The sequence below is a fragment of the Kwoniella dejecticola genome, chromosome 6, assembly GCF_000512565.2.
Source record: "Kwoniella dejecticola CBS 10117 chromosome 6, complete sequence".
Taxonomy (NCBI): domain Eukaryota; kingdom Fungi; phylum Basidiomycota; class Tremellomycetes; order Tremellales; family Cryptococcaceae; genus Kwoniella; species Kwoniella dejecticola.
In genome coordinates, this window is record NC_089306.1 from 1,582,847 (window position 1) to 1,606,943 (window position 24,097).

At 47.8% G+C, this 24,097-nt stretch overlaps 8 protein-coding genes across 8 annotated transcripts; 3 read left to right on the plus strand and 5 right to left on the minus strand.

The window, feature by feature from the left end:
• Positions 1-568: 568 nt before the first annotated feature.
• Positions 569-4,308, plus strand: I303_105453 (uncharacterized protein; the record flags this gene model as incomplete). The annotated part of the gene is made up of 10 exons (XM_018408400.1): positions 569-673; positions 725-816; positions 887-1,181; positions 1,246-1,527; positions 1,590-1,916; positions 1,967-2,731; positions 2,790-2,864; positions 2,920-3,042; positions 3,106-3,388; positions 3,458-4,308. 10 exons carry the CDS (start codon positions 569-571, stop codon positions 4,306-4,308), a joined length of 3,198 nt encoding a protein of 1,065 aa, XP_018262091.1.
• A 902-nt stretch (positions 4,309-5,210) lies between these two features.
• Positions 5,211-6,083, minus strand: I303_105454 (uncharacterized protein; the record flags this gene model as incomplete). Its single annotated transcript, XM_018408399.1, has 1 exon — positions 5,211-6,083. The coding sequence occupies one exon, from the start codon at positions 6,081-6,083 to the stop codon at positions 5,211-5,213; it is 873 nt and encodes a 290-aa protein (XP_018262090.1).
• A 632-nt stretch (positions 6,084-6,715) lies between these two features.
• I303_105455 (uncharacterized protein) lies at positions 6,716-7,504 on the minus strand (the record flags this gene model as incomplete). Its single annotated transcript, XM_018408398.1, has 1 exon — positions 6,716-7,504. The coding sequence occupies one exon, from the start codon at positions 7,502-7,504 to the stop codon at positions 6,716-6,718; it is 789 nt and encodes a 262-aa protein (XP_018262089.1).
• A 623-nt stretch (positions 7,505-8,127) lies between these two features.
• On the minus strand, positions 8,128-10,144 carry I303_105456 (uncharacterized protein; the record flags this gene model as incomplete). The annotated part of the gene is made up of 5 exons (XM_018408397.2): positions 8,128-8,200; positions 8,257-8,354; positions 8,435-8,602; positions 8,671-9,625; positions 9,696-10,144. 5 exons carry the CDS (start codon positions 10,142-10,144, stop codon positions 8,128-8,130), a joined length of 1,743 nt encoding a protein of 580 aa, XP_018262088.2.
• Positions 10,145-10,511: 367 nt separating this feature from the next.
• Positions 10,512-11,443, minus strand: I303_105457 (uncharacterized protein; the record flags this gene model as incomplete). The annotated part of the gene is made up of 4 exons (XM_018408396.1): positions 10,512-10,585; positions 10,652-10,784; positions 10,877-11,374; positions 11,435-11,443. 4 exons carry the CDS (start codon positions 11,441-11,443, stop codon positions 10,512-10,514), a joined length of 714 nt encoding a protein of 237 aa, XP_018262087.1.
• A 522-nt stretch (positions 11,444-11,965) lies between these two features.
• Positions 11,966-17,435, plus strand: I303_105458 (uncharacterized protein; the record flags this gene model as incomplete). The annotated part of the gene is made up of 26 exons (XM_065969178.1): positions 11,966-12,097; positions 12,158-12,241; positions 12,293-12,469; positions 12,527-12,702; positions 12,761-12,875; positions 12,941-13,166; positions 13,228-13,406; positions 13,465-13,635; positions 13,689-13,793; positions 13,849-14,162; positions 14,219-14,308; positions 14,365-14,492; positions 14,560-14,665; positions 14,718-14,847; positions 14,907-15,119; positions 15,184-15,389; positions 15,462-15,663; positions 15,731-15,900; positions 15,949-16,270; positions 16,338-16,460; positions 16,537-16,589; positions 16,651-16,736; positions 16,795-17,011; positions 17,068-17,124; positions 17,201-17,308; positions 17,378-17,435. 26 exons carry the CDS (start codon positions 11,966-11,968, stop codon positions 17,433-17,435), a joined length of 3,948 nt encoding a protein of 1,315 aa, XP_065825250.1.
• A 346-nt stretch (positions 17,436-17,781) lies between these two features.
• I303_105459 (uncharacterized protein) lies at positions 17,782-18,784 on the minus strand (the record flags this gene model as incomplete). Its single annotated transcript, XM_018408394.1, has 4 exons — positions 17,782-18,173; positions 18,352-18,451; positions 18,534-18,600; positions 18,741-18,784. The coding sequence occupies 4 exons, from the start codon at positions 18,782-18,784 to the stop codon at positions 17,782-17,784; spliced, it is 603 nt and encodes a 200-aa protein (XP_018262085.1).
• A 489-nt stretch (positions 18,785-19,273) lies between these two features.
• Positions 19,274-23,192, plus strand: I303_105460 (uncharacterized protein; the record flags this gene model as incomplete). The annotated part of the gene is made up of 8 exons (XM_018408393.1): positions 19,274-19,393; positions 19,494-20,295; positions 20,384-20,676; positions 20,756-20,989; positions 21,049-21,411; positions 21,473-22,561; positions 22,688-22,863; positions 22,982-23,192. The coding sequence occupies 8 exons, from the start codon at positions 19,274-19,276 to the stop codon at positions 23,190-23,192; spliced, it is 3,288 nt and encodes a 1,095-aa protein (XP_018262084.1).
• Between the last annotated feature and the right edge of the window lie 905 nt (positions 23,193-24,097).

Consider the following 24,097-nt stretch of genomic DNA (forward strand, 5'->3'; position numbering starts at 1 on the left):
ACACAGATGAACTCAACCGGTCAGTGGTGCTCGTGTCAATCTGTGTAGGAAAGATGATGATGATGGACGACCTGTGGATTTATGACAGATGAAGTAGATGCTTGGAAGGCACTTACATTGTTAGAAATCCCCTCAGAGTCGTTGTGGGCAGAGCTAAGCAAACGCTGAGATAGTCTGCGCAAATCCAATATGTCGAGCAGAGGTAGGCTGTATGAGGAGGTGAAGTAAAAAGAGGAAAAACGAGTCTGCTATGGTGGGATCGTATATCTGCGCTTTTTAAGTGAATGAGGGGGGAAAGTGGACTTGATTTGGGTGGGTGGTATATATACCCTTTCCGCCATCTATGGGGCAACTCGGTCACCTCCACTCATTACGTATTGCCACCGAATGAGTCATTGATTATTTCTTGTCGTGTTATTTTTCCTCTTTATCCGATATTTTCAGAAGATCAACCTCCACCACCGTTCCATCTCTTTGCATGTTTTTGCTTGCTATCCATATACCCGTCTACCTTGATATCGCATTGTCATAATCAACAGCAAGTGAAACATAAGGAACTTGGGGCAAAATGAGGAAGCAGCTAGATCCACGTATACCGGCGCTCATAAACAATGGGGTCAAATCCAATCATCGGAGCTTCTTTGTTATGGTAGGAGACCGGGGAAGGGATCAAGTGAGCTAGCTGTCCCGTGTCTGTTCTAGAGGCTTATGGTCATTTGAACAGGTCGTCAACCTGCATTTCCTGTTATCTCAAGCTAGAGTGTCGTCCAGGCCGAATGTATTGTGGTGCTACAAGAAAGACCTTGGCTTCACAACGTGCGTCACTTCTCATGCGTTCCGGTAAAAGGGTATCACGTCAAGCTGATGAATATGTCCTGACTGGCAGCCACCGAAAGAAGCGAGAGGCAAAGGTAAAACGAGATGTGAAGCGAGGAATCAGAGAAGCGAACGAGCAAGATCCCTTTGAGCTCTTCGTTGCTGTGACCGATATAAGGTATACATATTACAAAGACAGTGCGAAGATCTTGGGTCAGACGTTCGGAATGCTGGTCTTGCAAGATTATGAAGCCATAACACCGAATCTTTTAGCTAGGACGATAGAAACGGTGCAAGGTGGAGGGATTGTCGTGCTTTTGTTGAAAACCATGAATAGTTTGAAACAACTCTATGCCATGGCTATGGTAAGTCAGCTGCTACTCTCCTCTGAAGGAGGGATCCATAGCTGATCTTCCCGCTTTGACACAGGATGTTCACTCTCGATATAGGACGGATGCGCATCAATTCGTCCAACCTCGGTTCAACGAAAGATTCATCCTGTCGCTTGGATCATGCTCAGACTGCTTAGTGTTGGATGACGAATTGAATGTGCTACCTTTGTCGAAAGGAAAGGATATAACGGTTGGCCAAGATACAGAGGACGATAGGGGAAGAAAGAGGAAAGCTGAAGAATTGAAGGGCATGAAAGAGAGCTTAGATGGTGTGGATATCGTGGGATCGTTAGCAAAATTGGCCAAAACTGTTGATCAGGTAAGCTGAGCTGCCAGAGTCACTAGCATTGCCCAAACGTTAGCTGACAATCCCACACTTAGGCAAAAGCTCTGTTAACTTTCGTGGAAGCAATATCAGAGAAGACTTTATCTTCGACTGTCGCACTGACTGCTGCGAGAGGTCGAGGAAAATCGGCTGCATTAGGTCTAGCTATAGGAGCGGCTCTAGCACACGATTATTCTAACATTTTCGTCACTTCCCCTGATCCCGAGAACCTGAAAACCCTCTTCGAATTCGTCTTCAAAGCTCTAGATGCTCTAGGATACGAGGAACACATAGACTATGATATAGTACAGAGTACAAATCCGGATTTCAAGAAGGCCAATGTCAGGGTAAATGTGTTCCGAGGCCACAGGCAAACGATTCAAGTGAGTTCCACTTACTATTTCACTTTTCAGCTTGCTGACGTTCAGTATAGTATATATCACCTGAAGATGCCCATGTCCTCGGTCAAGCTGAATTGGTGATCATTGACGAGGCAGCTGCTATCCCTCTGCCGCTTGTTCGAAAACTCATCGGCCCGTACCTCGTCTTCATGGCCTCCACAATCAACGGTTATGAAGGTACTGGGCGATCATTATCGATCAAGCTAATTCAACAATTACGAGAACAAACACGACCGTCAATAAGCAAAGAGCCTGCACCATCAGCGGTATCTTCCTCCGCTGGACCATCCAAAGCTTCTTCGGCCGGACGATCAGGCTCAGGATTAGTCCGATCTTTGAGGGAGATCAAACTGGACGAGCCGATTAGATATTCACCTGGAGATCAAGTGGAGAAATGGTTGAACAATTTATTGTGTTTGGATGCTACGATTGTGTCGAAAAATGTCCAAGGTTGTCCCCACCCGTCAAAATGCGAATTATATTATGTCAACCGAGATACGCTATTCTCGTATCATCCAGCATCCGAAGTATTCTTACAAAGAATGATGGCTTTATATGTGGCGAGTCACTATAAGAATTCGCCTAACGATCTCCAAATGCTCTCCGATGCGCCTGCACACCACCTGTTTGTGCTATTGCCGCCGATAAGAGAGGATGATAATTCCTTGCCGGACCCGCTGGTCGTACTGCAAGTCGCCCTAGAAGGAAATATCAGTAGAGATGTCATTTTGAAGGAATTGAGTCAATCAGGAATGAGGAGTTCGGGTGATATGATACCTTGGTTGATATCGACCCAGGTGAGCTGTCCACTGAATACATCATTACACATCACCGCTGATGGCTTTTGCATCCCAGTTCCAAGACAACGACTTCGCAATGCTGTCAGGAGCAAGGGTGGTCAGAATTGCTACCCACCCAGACTACGCAAGGGTGAGTCACCGAAAGCAAGGAGATCGCTTCGCGCAAGCTGATAGTTCGATGATAGATGGGCTACGGATCGCGCGCTGTCGAAGCTTTGAATTCGTTCTACAGTGGGGAGCTGTACAACTTCGATGATGCACCTGCGGACCTCGGAGAGTCATTTGAGGATGCTGCGAAGGTGGGACCAGTAAGTCTCCATCTCCTTCAAATCTTCGTCACAGACTGATCAGACTGTTGTCTTCCTTACCAGAATGCCACTCTGCAAAACGATACCGTCTCGGTCCGAGATGCCGCCAAAATGCCACCATTACTTCAACGTTTGTCGGAGCGAAAACCCGAACAACTGGATTATCTAGGTGTCTCCTTCGGCTTGACAAGGGATTTATTGAGGTTCTGGAAGCGAGCTGGCTTTATACCGCTTTATGCTAGTCAGCGGGAGAACGCTTTGACCGGCGAATACACGTTTGTCATGCTGCGAAGTCTATTGAACAATGTCGAGCAAACTGAAGGCTGGTTGACCGCTTTCGCACAAGGTGAGTCGGGCAAAGGCTTCCCTTATGACGTGCAGAAGGGCCTATGGCTGATTCATCGTGCCGGAAAAGATTTCCGCCAACGATTCATGAACCTCTTATCTTACTCTTCGTTCCAAAAATTCGAATCCTCAGTAGCCTTATCTATAATAGAAGCCGCTTCCCCGCGTCTTCCTCTCGCCCTTAATGCCCCTAAAAAGACCGTATCAGCCCAAGAACTGAATACACTCATAACGCCCTTCGACATGAAACGACTAGAATCTTACTCGGACAGTATGGTGGATTATCATGTCGTCCTAGACTTGGTACCTATCTTGGCGACCTTATTCTTCAGTAAAAGGCTAGGAGAAGACTGTACCTTGGCGGCAGCTCAACAAGCTATCTTACTGGCTTTGGGCCTACAACGAAAATCCGTCGAAGTGTTAGAAGGAGAATTGGGGATAACAGCGACTCAATGTTTAGCATTATTCGGCAAGATCTTGAGAAAGTTGACTAAACATCTACAAGATATTCAAAAAGCCGATATTGCCAGCACCCTACCTGCTCAGCCGGCAGGAATAGTGAATGGAAGTAGGTTTGAAGCCTTAGATAAGACGATTGAGGAGGAATTGCGAGACTCCAATACATCCAACGAGAAAGAGAATAAGGCGATACAGAAGGAACTGTTGGAAGAGATCAACATGGATGAATATGCTTTGCCGCAATCTGGAGATTGGACGAATGCGGAGGAACAGGTCAAGAAGCTGTATGAGAATGGCGGGTCCGGGTCCAAGGGACTGAGCACGACTATGACGGTGAAGTACACGAAAGAGGATGATAAGAAGGAGAACAAGAAGGATGGGAAGAAGGGATCGGACAATAAAGGGAAGAGAAGGGTCAGTGAGGGCGAGAAAGGGGGGAAGGGTAAGAAAGTGAAGGTTTAGGTGTAATTATAGGGGTAGATACATCGGGCAGCTGAGTATGAGAAGCTGAGCCCTCACTGGTTCATCCGCATAGATATGTACAGCATTTGCAGCTTTATCTAGCATCCGTCGCATAGCCTACGACTCGCATTACTAATCATTCACCCCTTCCTCAACCTGTCCAATGACAATCGTAGAACCCCATGACCATCGTGGTCGTTGTGATCCCCCTCAGCTCGAAAAGCTGCGTTGGTCCAGACTCACACTCGTCTATTCGAACGCTGGTCATCGACTCTTCTCCGCCTGTATTGACGATCGAGTACCCCACATATCTGGCCGTGCTCAAAGGACTTCTTCCGGGATCTCGTAGGCCCTTTGGCTGAGCATCTGCAGGTTCTTCGTGCTGGAGATGGAGTTTGTGGCAATGCGAAAAATGTCATTCTCGCGAGTTGCCAATTCCTGCAAAGCTGGGGCAGTTTCTACATCATAAAAGCAAGAATGACATGCCCTTTGCCTCTGGGAGCGTGAACGCTTGGACGGATATATTTGACGTGACGGACGAGATCATCAAGTCCAGATGGTAGTGCACAATGGGAAGTTTGTCTCTCACCCAGCAGCTATTTGTGTCCTACGCCTTACAGACGGGTGGTCTCATGGTGTATGATGATTCAGATCTGTCGTGTTTGAGAGACGTGACAGTGTCATGTTTGGAGATCTGTCACCTTTGAAAGGTGTAACCGGAAAGGCCAGTAGATTCTCATTCTGATACATACGGGTCATAAAGAAGGCTAAGACCGGAATGTGGGTCTTGCATCATGCATAGGGAAATGAAAGCTTGGCGCAGGCTGGACGTTATGTGTAGCTGCATCCGCCCAATCCAGGCAGTTCCTCCGTGTTATTGTCCTATTAGATAGGCCAAGGTCTCAATCGAACCATTGACAATCGGAGAAAGCCATAGACAAATTAGTCTTCGCTTCTCCAAGCAGCACGAACACTTGGCGAGGACGATCAACCTCTGAGGCAACATCGAACGTATAGCAAGCCTTTGAAGCTGCAGATTTTTTGCCGTCCTGCATATGAGTAAATTTCTCTGGCTTGTCCCTGAACACTGCGTCAAGAATGGGCAATTCCTTCCTGCTCAGCCAGATCTCACTTTCATTCGCCTCATCGGAGGCACGGCCAAAAGACGGAGCTGTGAAAGCCTTGGTGATTGTCCAAGTATCATTCTCGCGAGCTCGGATCTCATCCAAGCTTTCGAATTTGCCACGAATCAATGGACCAGACGAAGTATTCTCAATGCGTTCTTCAGGATCTATGTCTCCGTCTGCCTCGAGCATATCATCGATGGGTACGGCGATCGATTCTACGCTCATGAATTGCATCTTTCCTCTCCCGACCTCCTTGTTGTAGTTCGAGTTGTCCCAGAACTGGACGGAGACTGGGCCGCCCGAGGACGTTGTCGATTGGAAAGCGATATGATCCGCACCTGCCTGTTTTTTCAGTTCATCAACCTTCAGAAGGTACGATAAGCGTCCTTTTTTCCCACGGTTTTGAGCTTGTGTCCAGTCTCTGTTTGCAATAGCTCGAGTCTCTTCCGTGGACGGCTGCCAAGTCAACTGGTGCTTGGAGGATCCTTCACCTTGTGCGGAACGAAAGACGGCAGCGGGCGTTTCATCGAATGTAGCGATGCCCAGCGAGTTCTTCATATCCGTCCAGGAAGCGTGGTAGCCGCGACCAGTGTCATTTCGTCCGGCGGTGCTATGGACAGCAGCTGTAGATGCGTTTGCGGAGCTCATGCTGAGCATCGGGTCTGTACGTGGTGCTGGATAAAATGCTGGTCTGGAATGTGACGCTGATGAGGGAGACTAGAAAACATATAAAATGTGACTGACCTCGATAAAGGTCCTTTATACTGTATGCTCGCGGCCTGGTTTGCTCTTTGCGTGACTACGCTGGTGCGTAACGAACACCCTCGGGGGCCTTCTAAGGATCAAAAGATGCATATGACGTCTCGACACCTCCTTTGACTGTCCTCCCTTGTACTTAGGATGCAATACACCGCCGATACCAGACTCTTCCGCCCCTCCGAGGTGGCCGGATCTTAGTGAGCTAAAGCTTCCTCGGCTCGGATCATTTCGAAGATCAGCGGCGGCATCGTCATCAAGTGAGTAGTCAGTCTTGTATGACAGAGCAAAGAAGAGTATGGACGTATGAACAGTGCATTGAATGCCGCTTCGTACGATAGGCGATACTGAAATATGGACAAAAGGCGAACAGTATGTAATAAAATCCGCTTGGGAACCCCTGTGATCGATGGTGTTCGATTGATCATGCAGGACGAACAGGCACAGGGTGAGGAAGAATGTGCTGTAACTCTCAACAACTTGAGCTCATGAAGGCACCATTCGCCTTTGCCGTTGGCCGGACCTCAGTCCAGCCACTGGCAATCGGAAAAGTTCAAGGTCATCTTGGTTTTCTGATCTCCCGTAATTTGAAACACTTGACGATCGCCATCCTCGCCCAATGGGACTGTGACCTGGTAAAATCGTTCGTCATAACCTTGGCCATCCACGGAGTAAGCGAAAGACTGGTGCTTCCTTTCATGCGCCTCCGCCGGTAGTTGATGGGCAGTTTGTCCGAACCAGTGCTGGTTCTCTTTACTGGGGAAAAGCGAGCCCTCAGTGCGTGAGTTGAAGTTATCGATCATGAACACGCCTTCCTGCTCTTCCCTCAAATCCTGCATGTTCTGAAGTTTCTCATGGATGGCAGAATAGCCATCGTAGTCTCTGATTCTAGGTGTAGAAGTCTCTGCCTCTCGCACCAGCTCGTAAACCCAAGTTGTGATAGTATTTTCAGCGCTGACACTGCATTTGCCGGTGCCGATCTTCCTGGTCCAATATCGGTTCGAGCCTGGCTCAGCGGTCTGATGAAATTCCACGTCGAACGGCTTCGACGAAATTGAAGCGATCAACTCAATTCTGTCATACACGTCCGCTGACTCGGGTATCGACTGAAGGATATATTCTTGCCAGGCTGGATTGTCGAATGCCGGAAGGGTGTCTTGAGGCTTTCTACTCAAGAGGATTATATCGCCGTCAGGCGGCTGTTTCGGCTGCCAGGTCCCATGATACGACGGAATTCGATGTTCATCAGTCGTTATTGCTTGCGATTGGTCTAGGCCGATCGCTTGAAGGAATCCGTTCCACCTGGAAGACATGAAAGAATCTGGGGTTCTGGAGTATGAATATTGGGGGAAAAGGGGAAATTGATGGATCGGAAAAGAGAGATAAACAAGGAGCAGACAGAGCTGTTGCTTAGAGGACACCATATATGCGAGTCAACCCTCACATATTGGCCTTCCAGACTGGTCTTACCTTTAAGGTCATAGCGTATTCGTCGTATCAAAGGATACGAAGAGCTGCTACACCTTGTTCAGACAAGTCGCGTCACCGCGAGAAGATGGTTTTGTAGCTCGATAAAAGGACCGTTCGTTATGACACAAGCTACACTAGGTCATACAGCGATATCTAGCGACCTGGACCGAGGAGGCTGAGCATGACTTCGTGTCAACAAGGATGTTGCACAGCATCGACCCTTTGATGTGTCATGATATTACACTTTCGATCTAGATCTAGCTGTCCAAGTACAGGATCCATTGTTGGTCTCGAACCTTTGGCTTCGCGCGCCGAATGACATGATGCCATATGTTTCGAGCTGATTGACTGTATTTTTTAATCTAGGCCGCACATGGTGATTAGCTCCGTTACATGGAGTTGCATCCTGCGACGCCATGTTGTGCGTTTCAAGACGACATTGTCATCAACAGTAAATCCGAGGTGATCAAGCGAACAAGTCGACATAAGGGAGATCCGAAGTGAAGTCGAAGATATGTATTGAACCATCTTGCTTTGCTCTGCCGCCCGAGATAGAAGTCAGGTTATCGCCGATCCATGAAGTAAGAAGACTAACGCTATTATCTGGCCTGGTGTCATGTGCAGGTCAAACACCAAAGACGCCCTGTCCTCATTTATGATCTTGATCAATTTGCCAGAGCTGACATCCCACATCTGAGACCGCACCATGAAACGATATCAGCCGGGAGCGATCATCGTTGACTGCGGTGATTTGACATGCCTACTCCACTTACTCTGATGGCTTTGTCGTATCCTGCACTGATTACTACACCAGCGCTTTTGTTCATCGCCACACTCCTCACTAGATCAGTATGGCCTTTGAATGTGTGCATAAGATCCCCCGTTGTCGCCGAATAGATTTTGACCAGGTTATCGCCGTCTCCAGTCAAGATGTAATCGTCCTTGTTTGACGATCAGCTACACGTACCTAGTAGCTGGATATGACAACAGAATGAGAGGATTGACGTACTATCCATTCGACACAAGCTATACCCCGTCCACCACGGCCTTCTTTATCTATGGACCCACTCGGGATATCCCATATTTTCCACGTTCCATCTCCACTTCCCGATAATACCTTCCGGCTGTCCGGCGAGGACGATAGGGAATTTACAGGCTGAGTATGTCCTTCTAACTTCCTCACCAGATCATAGGTGTCCTCGCCATCTCTTGGGTACACTCTGATGGATTTATCTTTGTTCGAGGAGATTATGTATTCTGACGAAATTCGGACCGACAATACTGATGAATCCTGTTGAATGCTTCTGATCCTCTTCATTTGCTCACCATTCTGCGCATTGAGACTAATGCTCCAGATTCCTATACTTGTATCGGACGATCCTGTAACCAAGATCCCCATCCCATCTTCGTCCAGATCTAAAGCAATCGACAAAACACTTCGCTGGTGTGCCTCCTTTGTGACCCATATACACTTCTGGGTCCGCAGATCGTATATTCTGATTGACGTGTCTCTTGAGCCGGTGAAAATGAAGTGCCGATACCTTGCTGTGCAGTACACAGCATCTGTATGACCAGATAAGACGGTAGGTATTGGTAAGTGGTTTGGATCATGTATGAGTTTCTGAAGCGTCATACGAGACCGGACGAGCGTGGGGTAATGTATCGGTATACCGTCTTCTGGATTTTCCTCTGCATCTGCTTTGAGCTTCGATGGCGGGTTTTCATCTGTAATTGCTGCATCGTCTACTTTTGTCCAGTGGTTGCCAGTCCATTGACCAGAAGGAGGATATTCCACTGCTACCCCGTGCGTGCATGCGTAGTCGTTCAACTCAAATCCTGCTTCGTGGAATATTTGAAGCCATAATGCAGGTGTCCGAGATAGGTCGTAAAAGCGAGTCGAGATTGTGGAGATCAGGTGAAGCTGATTGATAGTCGCTGGTAGGTGCAAGAGGATTTGCAGGAGTCTGGCGGTCTAGGACGTTCAGCATATTTTCGAGATCGGATTTCAGGCAAAGGATGTTGATAAAGACCTACATTTCATCGGGTAGACTCATCAACCCATCACCACTTTCCAAGTCCTCATCAACATAGTCTCGCTGGACGCTTTTCCCCATGGCCGGACTTCCGATAGTCAACTCTTTCATCCTCTCCGCGAAACTCCATATCCCACTTGTTACGCCGGGCACCAAATCCTCATCGTTCTCAATGTTCGTAATTGATCCTCCCCTGAGAGATGATGAGGTCTTAGCAGGAGTACCTAGAGGAGCTCTAAGGGGAGATTCATTCCCGTTGCTCAGCCCGAAACTCGCAAACAGTCCACCGAATCTCCGTCGGTTGTTGGCTTCTGTTCGAGGGGTCGAAGTTGATGATTGACCGATTTTGGTCAATAGATGATTCGCATTCTGCTTGGACTGGGGCCTGCTGCTGGCGGAGCCGGAGGAGGAGGACGAGGAGACTTGAAAAGGGTTGATAGGGTCGTCCATCTTTAGTCTGAGCGGTGACGATTCATGTGGATGAACGGAACTGTAAAATGACGTTTTGACTGATTTTGATTTCGACTTTTTGATTTTTGACGTTCTGACATTCGCTCGGACGCGTTCGGCTCGTCTCAAGTTCCAAGGCGGCGACTTGCTTTATGCAGATAACACAAAGAGCTGGGATTGAGATATAGGAGCAAGACTGAAATTTGAGTTTGACAGGACTATGCATTTCTATGCTATGAGGATAAGGTCAGAGATACAATGATAATGTCTGAACGAGTCTATATTCTATTTCATGATACCAGACGTTTTGTGGATACTGTTGGAGTACAATTACACCCAGGAGAAAAGTTCTGTAAATCCCTATCTTCTATCCTCTCACTAATACGCCTACCATGCATTCTTTCAGCATGAAATCCAGATTGACCCAAGAATGAGTAAGCACTGCGGTGGCCAGTTTCAGTATGATCAGCCGATGATCCTAAGCCACAGAGGATCCAGCGGACTTACTGAATAGCTTCGTACCGTCCCTCCCGGCCACACGCATCAGCTCATCCTCTCCACCCGGATGAAACGGCAGATAAGGCGTTATGTTGTATACCATCCCATTGAAAACGGACCAAGCATCGTCTGGCGTATTATGCTAAATTCGCCGAGAATGTCAGCTTGGAATTCAAGGCAGCGCTTTAACAGTAAAAGTCGGCTTTGGTTTTCACCACATAATGAGATACATACCTCCTTCAGCTCAGCAAGGGTGACTCTTTGAAATCCATGTACTCCTCTCAGATCTTCTCCACTACTCGTCAACCGAGCCCAATCCAACGCTGAATGTCCAGGAGTCAAAGCCACTTTGCCCTTTTTCTTCTTCACCGGCCCAGTTTCAGTCTTCTTGGCTATCCCATTCGTCCCGGTTGAATAAGTATCAAGACCACCTTTCTGTATTGCGAAATTAGGCTTCTTTATAGTTGATACAGGCGGTAACATATTACCTAGAGGCGCGTCGACTATAGCTATATTCAGGTCGGATGGCTCCTCTTCGTCGTGTTGAGCTTTCGGCGGTGAGGGAGGGGCGACGGAGAATGAAGGCGTGGAAGAAGGCGCTGGGGCAGAGGATCGTTGATGAGAGTTAAGTAAGGGAAAAGGAGGAGGAGTGTCGATGTCTTCGGGATCTATAGGTGACGTGGATGATGAGGCTGGAGTTGATCGACCCCATGTGGGCAGGGAAGGGACGAGCTGTGTTGACTTGAATTAGCATTTGGTAGATCCACTGTGTGACATATGCCGAGAGCTCACCCAGGACATGCTTGAGACGAGGTTCACGGCTTGAGAAAGCGTGAGTTGGCAGCCTGATTCAAGGTCTGCAATGTAATATTATTGAGACGAGCTTATTCAGTTTTGTTGCGATTGCCACCCAAAATATCGAAAACACAAACAAAGACAAAGCCAATGGTCGATTAGGCATTTGCCCTTTCCCACGGTAGTCCCCAGTACGCTTGGATCGCAGGCACGGTTGTAGAAGTAGGAATGTTATCGGTTGACGCGATTCCAGGAAGACAGAGTGGAGGTGATCAAGGACCGGTCTGTTTTGACGATACATCCCAGACCTTCCGCCTTTCCTTCTCTCTCAAGGATCTCTTTTCGACTTTTCACAACCATCTGCCAGCCGGTACCAGGCGACCGACTGTACTCTTCCTCAGAGGCCGAAGAAGTGGAATAGCGTGCATATTAGCCGCTTGATCCTTCAACAAACTTTGTAGAGGACACCGTTCTAGGTCGCTCGCCATGTGAGCTGGGTACTCGATGACGTTATCAGTATAGCTGACCATGGATCTTAGGGCGTCCCTCAATAAGCTGGCTATACGAGGAATCCGTTCTTTCGACGACAAGCATGTGCAGGTCATCGAGTTCTACTCGCCGTTGACAGTCATTGTGGGTCATAATGGAAGTGGGAAAACCGTGAGTCGCTACATTCACAGATCCCCATCCGGACGACAGCTGACATAACCCTGCTTGTAGACAATCATTGAATGTCTCAAATATGCTACGACCGGTGATATGCCTCCGAACACTAAAGGAGGCGCCTTTGTGCATGATCCCAAAGTGAGCTATGCGTAACAAGCAAAAGCCTAATAGCTGACGAGATGCGCCCAGATGGCGAATGAGAAAGAGGTCAAAGCTCAAGTCCGACTACGATTCTGGAATGTTAACCGACAAAGAATGACAGCTACGAGGAATTTGCAAGTCACAACCAAGAAAACGGGTGCTTTGACTATGAAGACATTGGAAGGTATTTTAGCTAAGAATGATCCGGATGGTGGAGAAGGAAAGGCGAATTGCCCATATCCAGACGAGCAGTCAACTGAGCTGATCGTACTGGTCTTCTAGCGAAACACCATATCGACTAAGTGTTCGGAAATGGACGAAGAAGTGCCCTTACTTTTAGGGGTATCGAAATCGATATTGGAAAATGTCATTTTCTGTCATCAGGAAGAATCGAATTGGCCCTTATCCGAGCCTGCTGCCTTGAAAAAGAAGTTCGATGATATTTTCGAAGCTACAAAGTCAGCTGCTTCATTTCCACCGGTCATACTGATCAAGCTGATGTTTCTGACGATTCAGGTACACTAAAGCCTTAGATAACATCAAAGCTCTCAGAAAAGAACGAACACAAGAGTTGAAGGTTGACAAAGAACGATTGAAGTTCTTGAAGTCAGACAAGGATAAAGCTGAACGGGTAAGCTTATTTATTCTGGTCTATTTCTTCAGAGCGCTCTAGCTGACGAATAATTATTTGACCAGATGCGAAAAGAACTTCAAGAAGCGATCAACGAGGAAAACCGTAAACAAACACAGCTCGAAAATCTGAAAGAACGCCTTGAGAGCGTGAAAGGTCGAAATGCAGACTTCTATAACGAAGCCAGGGAATTCAGAGAGATCTTCGAAAGGTCTGAAGCGCTCAAGGACAAGAAGAAGATGTACGAGGAAAACAGACAACACGCCCTCAGCACAATGAGCGTGATGAACGGTAAGTCAGCTAGCAACTTTTAACCTTTTTCATGCTCAGTTGAACTTTTGTCATATCACAGAGACGTCGGACGAGCTGCAGCATATGCTGAATAATTTTGACGCTCACCTCCGATCTATTGAAGGCAAAAAGGCCACTCAAGAATCGCTCAAGGAGAAAGAAGAAGGTGTTCTTGACGATTTGCGAAGTCGAGAACGAACGTTGGCACTGAGGCAAGGAGAATTGCAAGGAAATAGGAAGGTATGCATCCGTATGGACTGGGTTGCGCCAATCATGCTTATCTTTCATCATCAAACAGACATATCAGAAAAACCTGAGAGAGAGGGAAGCAGTCATTCGCGAGGTCGCTAAAACTCACGATTTCGCTGGGTACGATTACTCCCCTTTAGAGGATCACAAAGTGCTGGAATTTGTGGACAAACTGCACGAATTAGTCAGAAAGGCTGAGAACGATCTCAAAAAGCTTCAGGTAAGCCCAGGCGTTACGAGCTGGAATCGATACTGATCTGACATGATACCCAGGCTGAAAACTCGCGGAAAGAACGAGAACTGCAAGCCGAACTTGACAGACTATCCAATACCAAAGCATCCGCTCTAGCCACCAAGAGGAGCAAGCAAGACCAGATTGTATGTGTTGAATCGGGCGAGGTGTATCAGAATATGGCTGATCAAAGGCTTGCAGGCGAAATTGAACGATAAGATAAGATCTACTGAAGCTTCTTTCGATTCCATCTCTTCCCTTGACGCGGAGATATCGATATTGCAAGGCAAATTAGCCGAAAACGAGGAGCAAAGATCAAGACTGGAAACCGAGATAAGGGACTCCAGATATGATGAGCAGATCCGGGAGAAAGCTATGCTCGTCAGACAGAAAGAAGCCGAAAGAGACAAGATCAATTCTGAGCTCAGCGCGCTTAACAGACAAGCCGATAGCAGGGCCCAGCTCACGATCAAGAGGAATGAAGTTGGAAGCAAGAGTGCCCAGGTTGAAAGCAGGTATGGTCATAATGCCCCTTGCTATGTGCCGTTATAATGCTCACCGTTCAAGATAGTATCGCAACCCACTCTGCTAGGTTCAAAGAGCTTGTAGGCAGTGATATCGAAGCTGAGACTATGGAGGACAAGATCGCACTCGCTTCTGGGTGAGCTAGTGTAATCGTTGGATGACATCAGTAACTGATATACCCATCGTTTCCAGGCGGAAAGATCGGGAGCTGCATGACGCGGAAGCATCGTCTGCGGCCGCCAATCGAAACGTTTCCCAGTTACAAACTTCCCTGAACATCGCTAAGTCGAACTTGAAAGCGAAAAAGGACGAGTTGAGCAGTAAGTTGTATATTTCGCTGAACTGAAGACTACCGCACCTTGACTATTGCTGATGCGACGTTGGCAGGACTGGAGAAATCCGTAAGAGATGGCTTAGCAGCAGCTGAGACTGAAAAAACCACGGTCGACGAAGCCGTCGCAGAAGCAGCCGAAGAAGTAGACTTCCGAAAGGGGTGAGCCCTAGAGTCAAGAGATGTAAACCTGAAACTGACTATCCATGATTAGTCAAATCGCCAATGCGAAGCAGCACAAGGAGTTCTGGGAAAAGCTCGCTCAAGTGGCGAGAACGAAGCATAAATGTCATGGTTGCGACAGGGAGATATTGTCGGACCAGGAAAGGACGGTAAACCGTTATGTAAGCTAGAGCGAATTGCTGCTATATTATCATGTGGTGTTGACTTTTCCGTCGGATAGATGCAAACCCGAATTGACTCGTTCTCACCTGAAGGCCTCAAAGAATTTCGAGAGGAAGAAGAACAATGGAACTCAGTCCTCCAATCTCTGCGAAAACTACAGCCTGCGGTATCACAATGTGTTGAGCTGAGGGAGAACTTGATCCCTAATCTTGAGAGGCAAGTGCAGGAGGACATCGAGGCTTTGGACAAGGTACAAGAGGAAGTCGAAGAGGTCAGCTAGGAATTGTGTATCCATGCGGAATGCAGCCCAGAGAGCTGACGCATGTTGTCAATAGGCCAAGACAAAAGTCCAGAAGGCTAAACTCGCAACGCGTGATCTGCAAAACCTGAAATCTGCTGCAGCGCTAGTCGGTCGAACTTTAAGCGAGCTCAAGGACCTTCAATCCGATATCACTAGATTGGAGAGAGATTTGGCCAGCACTGGTAGTCTGAAGACCGTTGAAGAAGTCCAGAGGGAAGTCGATCAAGTTTCAAATGAGATGTACGTCAATACCACCCCTCCCCGCACATGCAGGAAGCATGCGTTGATGTTCCGCTATTCTCGATTATCCAGTAAAACCCTCTCTCGGGATCAGCAATCACTAAGCTCCGAAAAAGAGCTGAAAACGAACGCATTAAGAAGTGCAGCCGACGACATCAGCCGAAAAACTCTGAAAATGGGTGAGCTGAGATCTCAGCAGGAAAGGAGGATGAGAGAAGAGGAAGCTTTGAAAGAGATGCGCGAGGGCCTGGAGGCGCTGCAGACCGAGCTTCGAGTGAGTGGGCGCGATCTAGCCGGTGGATAATCGATGGCTCGCTTCGCTCACGCATACCCCGGCACAGGAATTGGATACGACGGCTCAGAATGCTGAAGCCCCTTGGAGGGAGAAGAATGAGGCCTTGAACAGATACCGCGTGGAGCGTGAGAACACTGAGAACGATGCCAGTCTACAGGTGGGGTTATATCAATCCAGCATGGGAGAGATTGAGAGTAAACATCGTGCTTGTCAAGCGTAAGTCCAGCTTCAGGGAAAATGGTCGCAATACTTACTGGGGTGTAGCTATGTCGCGGAGGGGAATGATCGACAGATCCGAGAAGTCGAGGCTTCTCTCGGTGACGTCAAGCGAGAAATAGCAGTAGCGAATGATGCGAGAAGCACGATCGAAAGTGTCATTTCTCAATTATCATCCGAATTGTCCAAAGCCGAATCGCTCAAAGGTAATATCAGTAACAACCTGAAATACCGAGAAGACGGGAAGCGAGTACAAGACGTCCAAAAAGAGTTGGATACCCTTGATTTGGAGTCTGCTGCAAAGAGCAGGAAAGAGTTCAGCGAGAAGTATAGGGATATGATGGATGAAGAGGAGGAAGTCGGGGGCAAGGTATGTGTCCTTTGTCAAATGACATTACTCTGGAGTAAGCGTGTGAGCTAACCACGGATTTGGTCAGGTCCACCTGTTCTCAGGACAATTACTTGCTATGACCGAGAATCGCAAGAAAACGGAGAAGACGTTGAAGAGCGATTATAAGGACATCGATAAGCAGTTCAAAGACCAGCTGATCAAAACGAAGGTCAGTGCCTCTAGGTACCTGCTAGGCAGGATGGCAATGCAAGAACCTCCATCAGACTGACGGTCCTCGCTAACAGGTCAGCGAACATGCAAATAACGATCTGGAGAAGTATGGGAAGGCTCTCGACAAGTGCGTAGCTGGCATATCGTCATAGCGCTCACGCAGCTGAGAACTGAAGACAATTGCTTAGTGCCATTCTCAAATACCACTCGATCAAGATGGATGAGATCAACGACACGATTGGACATCTCTGGAACAAGACATACCAAGGCACAGGTCAGCTAGGACTTCCTCGGTCGTGATACGCATGTCAGCTGATGACAGATATGATTAGATATCGATGGTATCCGTATTGTGTCAGATCACGATGAGACAACGTCAACATCGACAAGAAAGTCGTACAACTACCGAGTAGTCATGGTCAAGAACGATGTCGAGCTGGATATGCGAGGGAGATGTTCTGCCGGTCAAAAGGTTTTAGCTTCTATCATCATCAGACTGGCTTTAGCAGAAAGTTTCGGTCAAGGTTGTGGGGTCTTAGCTTTGGACGAGTGAGCTTACTGTTGATATCCTCGATAGTCGCTACAAGCTGACGAGACTTATACAGGCCGACCACCAACCTGGATCAAGAAAATATCAATGCGTTAGCCGAAGCCCTTGCCGAGTAAGCTCATCTCCGCTCCAGATATGGTGAAGGCAGTGAATGGTCGATCGTTAGCTGATGGATGTTGTGCCAATAGGATTATTCGAGAACGAAGACGACAAGCGAATTTCCAGTTGATTGTGATTACCCATGATGAGGGTTTCTTGCAGAGATTAGCTGCGTACGATGTAGTTGATTACTACTGGTGAGCTGTCGCTATTGTCATCACTGCATGGAAATGTCACATGTGTAGCTAATATGTGTGATGGACCAGGCGAGTGTCAAGGGATGCTAGTCAGAAGTCGATATTGGAGAGACAGCGGGTGGCGTAAAGGTCCGGCATGACCCCAGCATAGCGCAAGTGGTGAGGAGATCCAGACAAGGCATTCATGTGATAACGATATTTGTGATTTCATGTGTGTGTACTTTACGTGTTTGTGTAGTATGCATCTATGTGTATGTTCATTATAAGTAATGCTCGATCGCTGCGCCTTCACACATTACAAAGGACCGTCATCTTGACTCCCCTCTACACCTCAATTGAGCGCATAATCGACCAATGTGCTGAGAAGTAGCCTGCTTATTCCCTTCGTGCAATCACTTCTTCAATGGCAGACCTCTCATCTATCGCTCATCACCTCGTTGATCTTACCAATTCCATATAAGGTGAGAATAGGTTTACGACCAATCGCAACCATCTTTCAATATCCTAACCACCCTCTCCAGACCCCTTTGATCGTCCTCATCAAAAGTATTCAGGAGCGTACTATCCAGATCCAATACGCCGATTACTGCGTTGTGGGAATTACGAAGGGGAACGACGATTTCAGATTTTGTTTCGCCGTCGCAGGCTATATGACCCGGATAAGACTCGACGTCGGGTACGATAAGTGTTTGGCCTGAAAGAAAGCCGTCGGCGCAGACTCCTTTGCCTTGGATGGGCGTTATAGAGAGGCAGGCGGGTCGGCCTTGGTATGGACCTAATAAGAGAGGTGAGGTTCGGTTTGAGCTGGGGTTGGAATGGGGATGCGATGATGAGGATGATGGGGAGGGAGGGTGGAGGTAGAATCCTATGAAAGGGATGATGAGTTAGTTGAGATTGATTCATTTACTCGCTTGAAAACGGGGGTTCAAGGCGGTTCGATTCGATTCAGGTCTGCTGTACCTTGTATTTTGTGTTGAGACGAAGAAGTCTGAATGAAGAAGCAGGAACGGAAAGATTTAAGCCAAGCTCTAGAGTCGACTCACCACACCAATTCACGGTCGGATGTATGCTTTCCCCGCCGTATAACGATGAAGCGAGGTATGAGTGATAGAGAATAGCCGAAGTTTGAGCTAGGTTGGTGACCTATTGACGAGTCAGCCGAAGATCATGCACAGTCATTTGGAGAATCGCAGATGAGAGCAGATAAGATGAGAGGTGAACTCACCCAATAACGCTCGCCCTCGAGTAAAGCTTCGAGATGGCTTACGACATGATCATAGAATTCGGCTTTACTAAGTAGAGTGAGATATCGATCAACTCCACTGAACCTTGACAAGATCTGGGCAGCAGTAGCTGCAGATGCCAGAGGTGAGAATACATCCAGAATGCAGTCGAGATACAATAACTGGTAAATTGTATACTGCGGACTCACGTCGTTATTGTGCTTGGGATATAGCTGGAATCGGCGTGAGGCATCTCGGCGAGATTGTGTGGTCTTGATTTCCAAATTGGTTTTAATTGCCTTGCGACTTCAAATACTATGATATCTTTGGTATTTGATCTCAGAGTACGTTCCTTGGTCACTCCCTCTGTCCTATTGTCATCGAACCTTGTGTCACTCGGTGGTCTACAGATGCATACAGTATGCATATGGCTTTTCGGCGAAATATTCCTCATTGCTCATTGCTCATCTTGTTCGAAATGGAAATAGTGAACTACCTCCACTCGCTTATTTTATACTTCCCGCCCATTTAAACCATAACCATTGTTGATGCAGCACTCTGGGCCCCGCGGAATCGCCTTCGTATCGGGTGAATGATGGCACGGGCTGCCCTCCTGCGATGACGCTCAAGAGGTTGATGATGACCACCACACGAGATTCACCGACGGAAGCATACATGCATAGCAAACAACAATATCAGCCCCCGATCAGCCATACCATTGAGCCCTCCGAGATCTCCCACCATGGCCGCCGTATCGGCTGCTGCCGGTCCATCTGCTCCTCAATGGCGGTCATTCACCTTCTTCGACGCGGACGATGTTAAAGACAACGATGACCTGGCTCAATCTCCGAGGTCAATACGGGTGAGCAGTCGCCTCCACTAGCCAGCCTCAACGTGCTTCATCGCATATCTCGATCTACTTTCCTGATAGTAGAAGCTGACCTTGATGATGCCATTTGTAGACATTGACTCAACCTATAATCCTCACTCCCACTTCTCCGGACTCACCGCTTCCCCCTTCGCTGATCGTCTCATCCTCAAACCAAATCAGTATCCTGGACCGCCACTTCAACACCGAACGCACATTCAAAGCATGGGAGAACAACGGCCGGGCTACCGCACTCTTAGAAGCTGGCGGGTTATTATTGGCTATCGGGGAGGAAGAAGGGAGTCGGTGGCCCGTCTTGAAAATATGGGATCTCACCCGAGAAGAAAAACGCAAAATCCCACCTAAAGACTCCAATAACCCTACAGGACGAGAACGAGAACGAGAGAGAGGACCTGTATTAGTCCGGAATACTAGGATACAGCACGGTCAACGTCCGCATCCTGTATCCTCTATCGCTCTCACATCCAACCTTTCTCACCTCGCTGTCGGTCTAGGCGACGGTACCGTCTTACTCTACCGACATCTACTACAATCCCTCACTACCTCTCCGACGTCTTTGAATGCATTACCCAAAGCCAGGGTGATTCATGAGTCGAACGAGCCTATCACTGGCTTAGGTTTTCGGGAAGGCGGGCAAGAGACAGGCTCAGCTTCAGCTTCAAGCTCTGGAATAGCTTTATTGATAGTTACGACGAACCGCATTTTGAGTGCGCCTGTATCTGGGAAAGGAGGGGAGACGCGGACGATCGATGAGCTTGGATGTGGGCTGGGATGCGCGGTCATGGACTGGAATAGGAAGGAGATGATTGTAGCTCGGGATGAGGCTATTTATCTGTATAATGCAGAAGGAAGAGGTGCTTGTTATGCTTATGAAGGTGTGTAGTAAACATCTTTTTCCTCCTTGGTGATAATGATGTCCATTTGGAACTTGTAAAAAAGGCAAATACTGATGGTCAAATTTAGGACCTAAATCATCAATAGCGATATATCGACATAATCTAATCATCATCTCGCCGCCGTTCTATCCCTCGGCCAATTCAGCTTCAGCGACTGTTCGCCATTACGTATCGAAAACTTCTACTACGACAACCAATTCTGACGGGGTAACTATACCGACGTCGACGAGCGATATTTCGAAAGTAACGATATTTGACTTGCAGAACAAGCTGGTAAGCTATAGTGGGACGTACAGAGAAGGTGTCCGAGAAGTGTTCTGCCAATGGGGCGGAATTTTCGTTTACGGTGGAAATGGTAAAGTGAGTAATGTTCCTCTTGTAACATATCTTTCCGAAAGACGATCACGTTGTTTAGCTAATTTTCCGACTGTGGTGTCAGTTGACGCGTTTAAGTGAACATAATGCCTCAGCAAAACTTGATGTGCTCTACCGAAGGAATTTGTTCACCCTAGCGATCAGTCTGGCTCGATCACAAGGCATGGGCGAAAGTGGTATTGCAGACATCCATAGGCGGTATGGCGACTACCTGTACAGTAAAGGGGATTTCGACGGAGCTATGGGCCAATTTGTCAAGACTTTAGGGAATTTACAACCTTCCTATGTCATAAGAAAGGTGGGTCAGCACTGTAGATCTGCTCATCGTCAACAACAGCTGACATGGCTCGTATTCAGTTTCTCGATGCTCAACGTATACATAATCTCACCACCTATCTTCAAGAACTGCATTCGCGCGGGTTGGCGAATCCCGATCACACGACTTTATTGCTCAACTGTTATACCAAGACCTCAGACAGGGCAAGACTAGATAGCTTTATCAAGACTGAAGCTCGACGATCTGATGTTTCAGGTGACGAGGAACTGCCCTTTGATCTCGATACTGCTATTAGGGTCTGCCGGCAAGCTGGGTTCTACGAGCATGCCACATACCTAGCGAAGAAGTTCGGCAGACATGAGGAGTATCTGAGAATACAGATTGAAGACGCGAGTGAAATCGGTGAAGCTTTGAGGTATCTCAGAAACCTTGGGCCAGAAGCTGTAAGCCTTTTTAAATCCTACTCTCACAACGAGGTCGTGGCTGAAGTGGTTTGACCTGAAGTGCGAGGAAAATATGGTTCGATATGGCCGAACTTTGCTGAATGCGGAACCGGAAGCGACTACTTCTCTACTGATTGACCTATGTTCTGGCGATCTGGGGAAGAAAAAGGTCACTACGCCCGCCTTGGAAGCCAAACCGAACGGTACGACCACGTCGACTGGCCCAGCGATGTTATCCTATCTGGGATACAACCGGGTCACTGGGCTTTTCACGAGTGACTCGCCGTCCACCGCTCAACCTGCTCAAGTAGACGGCCAGTCACCTCGGGCCAACGGAGAAAAAGGAGATGGCATGAATGGTTCTTTGGATGCTGGACCTATAATCGATGACAAGCCAAACTACATTCCACCTTCTCCTCGACAATATTTCGCACATTTCGTCGACCATCAAGAACTCTTCATCACTTTCCTTGAATCGGTGGCTGTGGCCTTATGGAATCAGACTTTGACCTTGCCCATATCCGAAACCAAATCTACCGTAATTTCTCCGCTAAGGAACATCGATGCGCCACCCCCGGACGATGCAGTAGGTATCGACCAACGAGCCGTATGGAACACCTTACTCGAATTATACCTCGCATCTATCCACTCGTCCGATGCGAATTTGGTCAAGGCATCGACCGACAAAGCATTAGCAGTAATCCAAGACGACTCACTGCCTTATGATCCGATGCACGCCTTGATCTTATGCTCGACAAGCGAGTTCGAAGATGGTATGATCAAATTATGGGAACAGATGGGCATGTACGAAGACATCATCCGATATTATATCCAACAAACACCCTCAACTCCCTCTCAGACCAATGTCAATTCCAATTCATCTGAGAAAGTGCTGCGTCATTTGGATCTATACGGACCTAAAGATCTGGGATTGTACCCACTGGTATTGGGGTATTTGACTTCTTCGCCTGCGATACTGAGTAAACACCCGAAAGACCTGGTGAAGATTATCAATAAGATTGATGAAGAACGGATCATGCCTCCGCTAGCGATTGTTCAGCTGTTGAGCAGGAACGGAGTGGCGAGTGTGGGTAATGTGAAAGAGTGGTTGAGGGGTAAAGTGGAAGAGAACAAAGATCAGATTGAATCGGTGAGTCAGACTTCATCGCTCGCTTATCGCATTAGGTATGCTATCAATGTTGGGGGATTGGCATTTTGCACTTCTCGTATAATGCAAGGACACGGATTGTGGGCTGACAATTGAACACTGCGACAGGACAAACACCTAGTTGAGTCGTACCGATCCGAAACGTCAACTAAGAAGAAAGCGATCCAAGATCTATCGAACGTCGACCAGCCTGAAGTGTTCCAAGTCACTCGATGTGCGGCGTGCGGAGGTCAACTGGATTTACCTAGTGTGCACTTTATGTGTAAACATAGTTATCATCAAAGGTGAGTTTGGCGTTTATGGTTTTTTTCTTCTGTGCTCTGCATTTCCTCCTGTTGTTCAGGAAAGGATATAGCTCGAATGCTAATGCGGGAATCCCCGACTTTGAATCTCATTTCATAGGTGTCTATCGGACTCTGAACCTGAATGTATACTATGCGCCCGACAACATAGCGTCATACGTGAACTGCGGCGGAACCAAACTCGCCTGGCTGATCGACATGATCTTTTCATTGACGAGGTGAAAGAATCGGAAGATGGGTTCGAGTTGGTAGCTGGTGCATTTGGGAGGGGGTTGATGGGTAAAGAAAGGGAGTTGAGTGATGTTGTATGATCGCGAGGAAACAGCACATAACTATACATGCTCCAATACCAAATGGCGAGCTACTCTAGTACAAGGGCCAGTATGTATGCGGTGCTATTCATTCCATCAATCAATGACCTGAAGCACGGCCTGGAGATCCCCGGTGCACGACATCTTGGACAGGCATTATCAGATCCCGTATCGTCCGAAACTGCATGCCTCCAGTCCCCGTTGTTCCACGGAATGGCAAGGGTCAGACGTCTTTATAGACAGTCGTCCAGCCAATTACCGTGCCTCGACATCGATTCGTCCGCGTCTGCGCATCTCCCACCGATCTCCGAGTCTCTATATCCTGCCACCTGGTCAACGTACATCGAACATCTCCAACCGCGATCTCTTCCAGTTGACCTCCTTGCATACTCGAGCTACCATCTCTTCCTTGTGTCTGCTCACCGTTCTGCTCAGCTGGACGTAGAGGAACCCGGAATGACCTCATAGTCCTCCACTGTTAGTATCGCGCATTCCGCTCAAGAGAGTCCCTTAGAGATCGCATGTCAATTTCGCATCCATACAGATCGGCGTAATTTGTCGTAACCTGTACATCGACTTGGAGGTGGTGCGAAGCTTTTTTCCTTCCTAGCCATGTCCGAATATCCGTATCTTGCTCATCATGCGCTGAGCTTGGGCGTGTATGCTCGCCAGAGACAGTGACTTCCCCGGGAGCCCAGGCGGTGTAGGTTATGTGGTAATTGTGCGAGTTTGTGTTATGACGACTCTCTTCTTTCCTAATTTTTAGATCCCAGGCGGAGTGAGCTCGAGCATCGAAAAGGTCTCTAGATGAGCTGTTCGGAATGGACACTCTGAGTCTGTTTTCGGATACAGGTGAGAAAAGTTGTTTATAGCCTAGGCCCATCTTGATTCACTTATGATTCTGG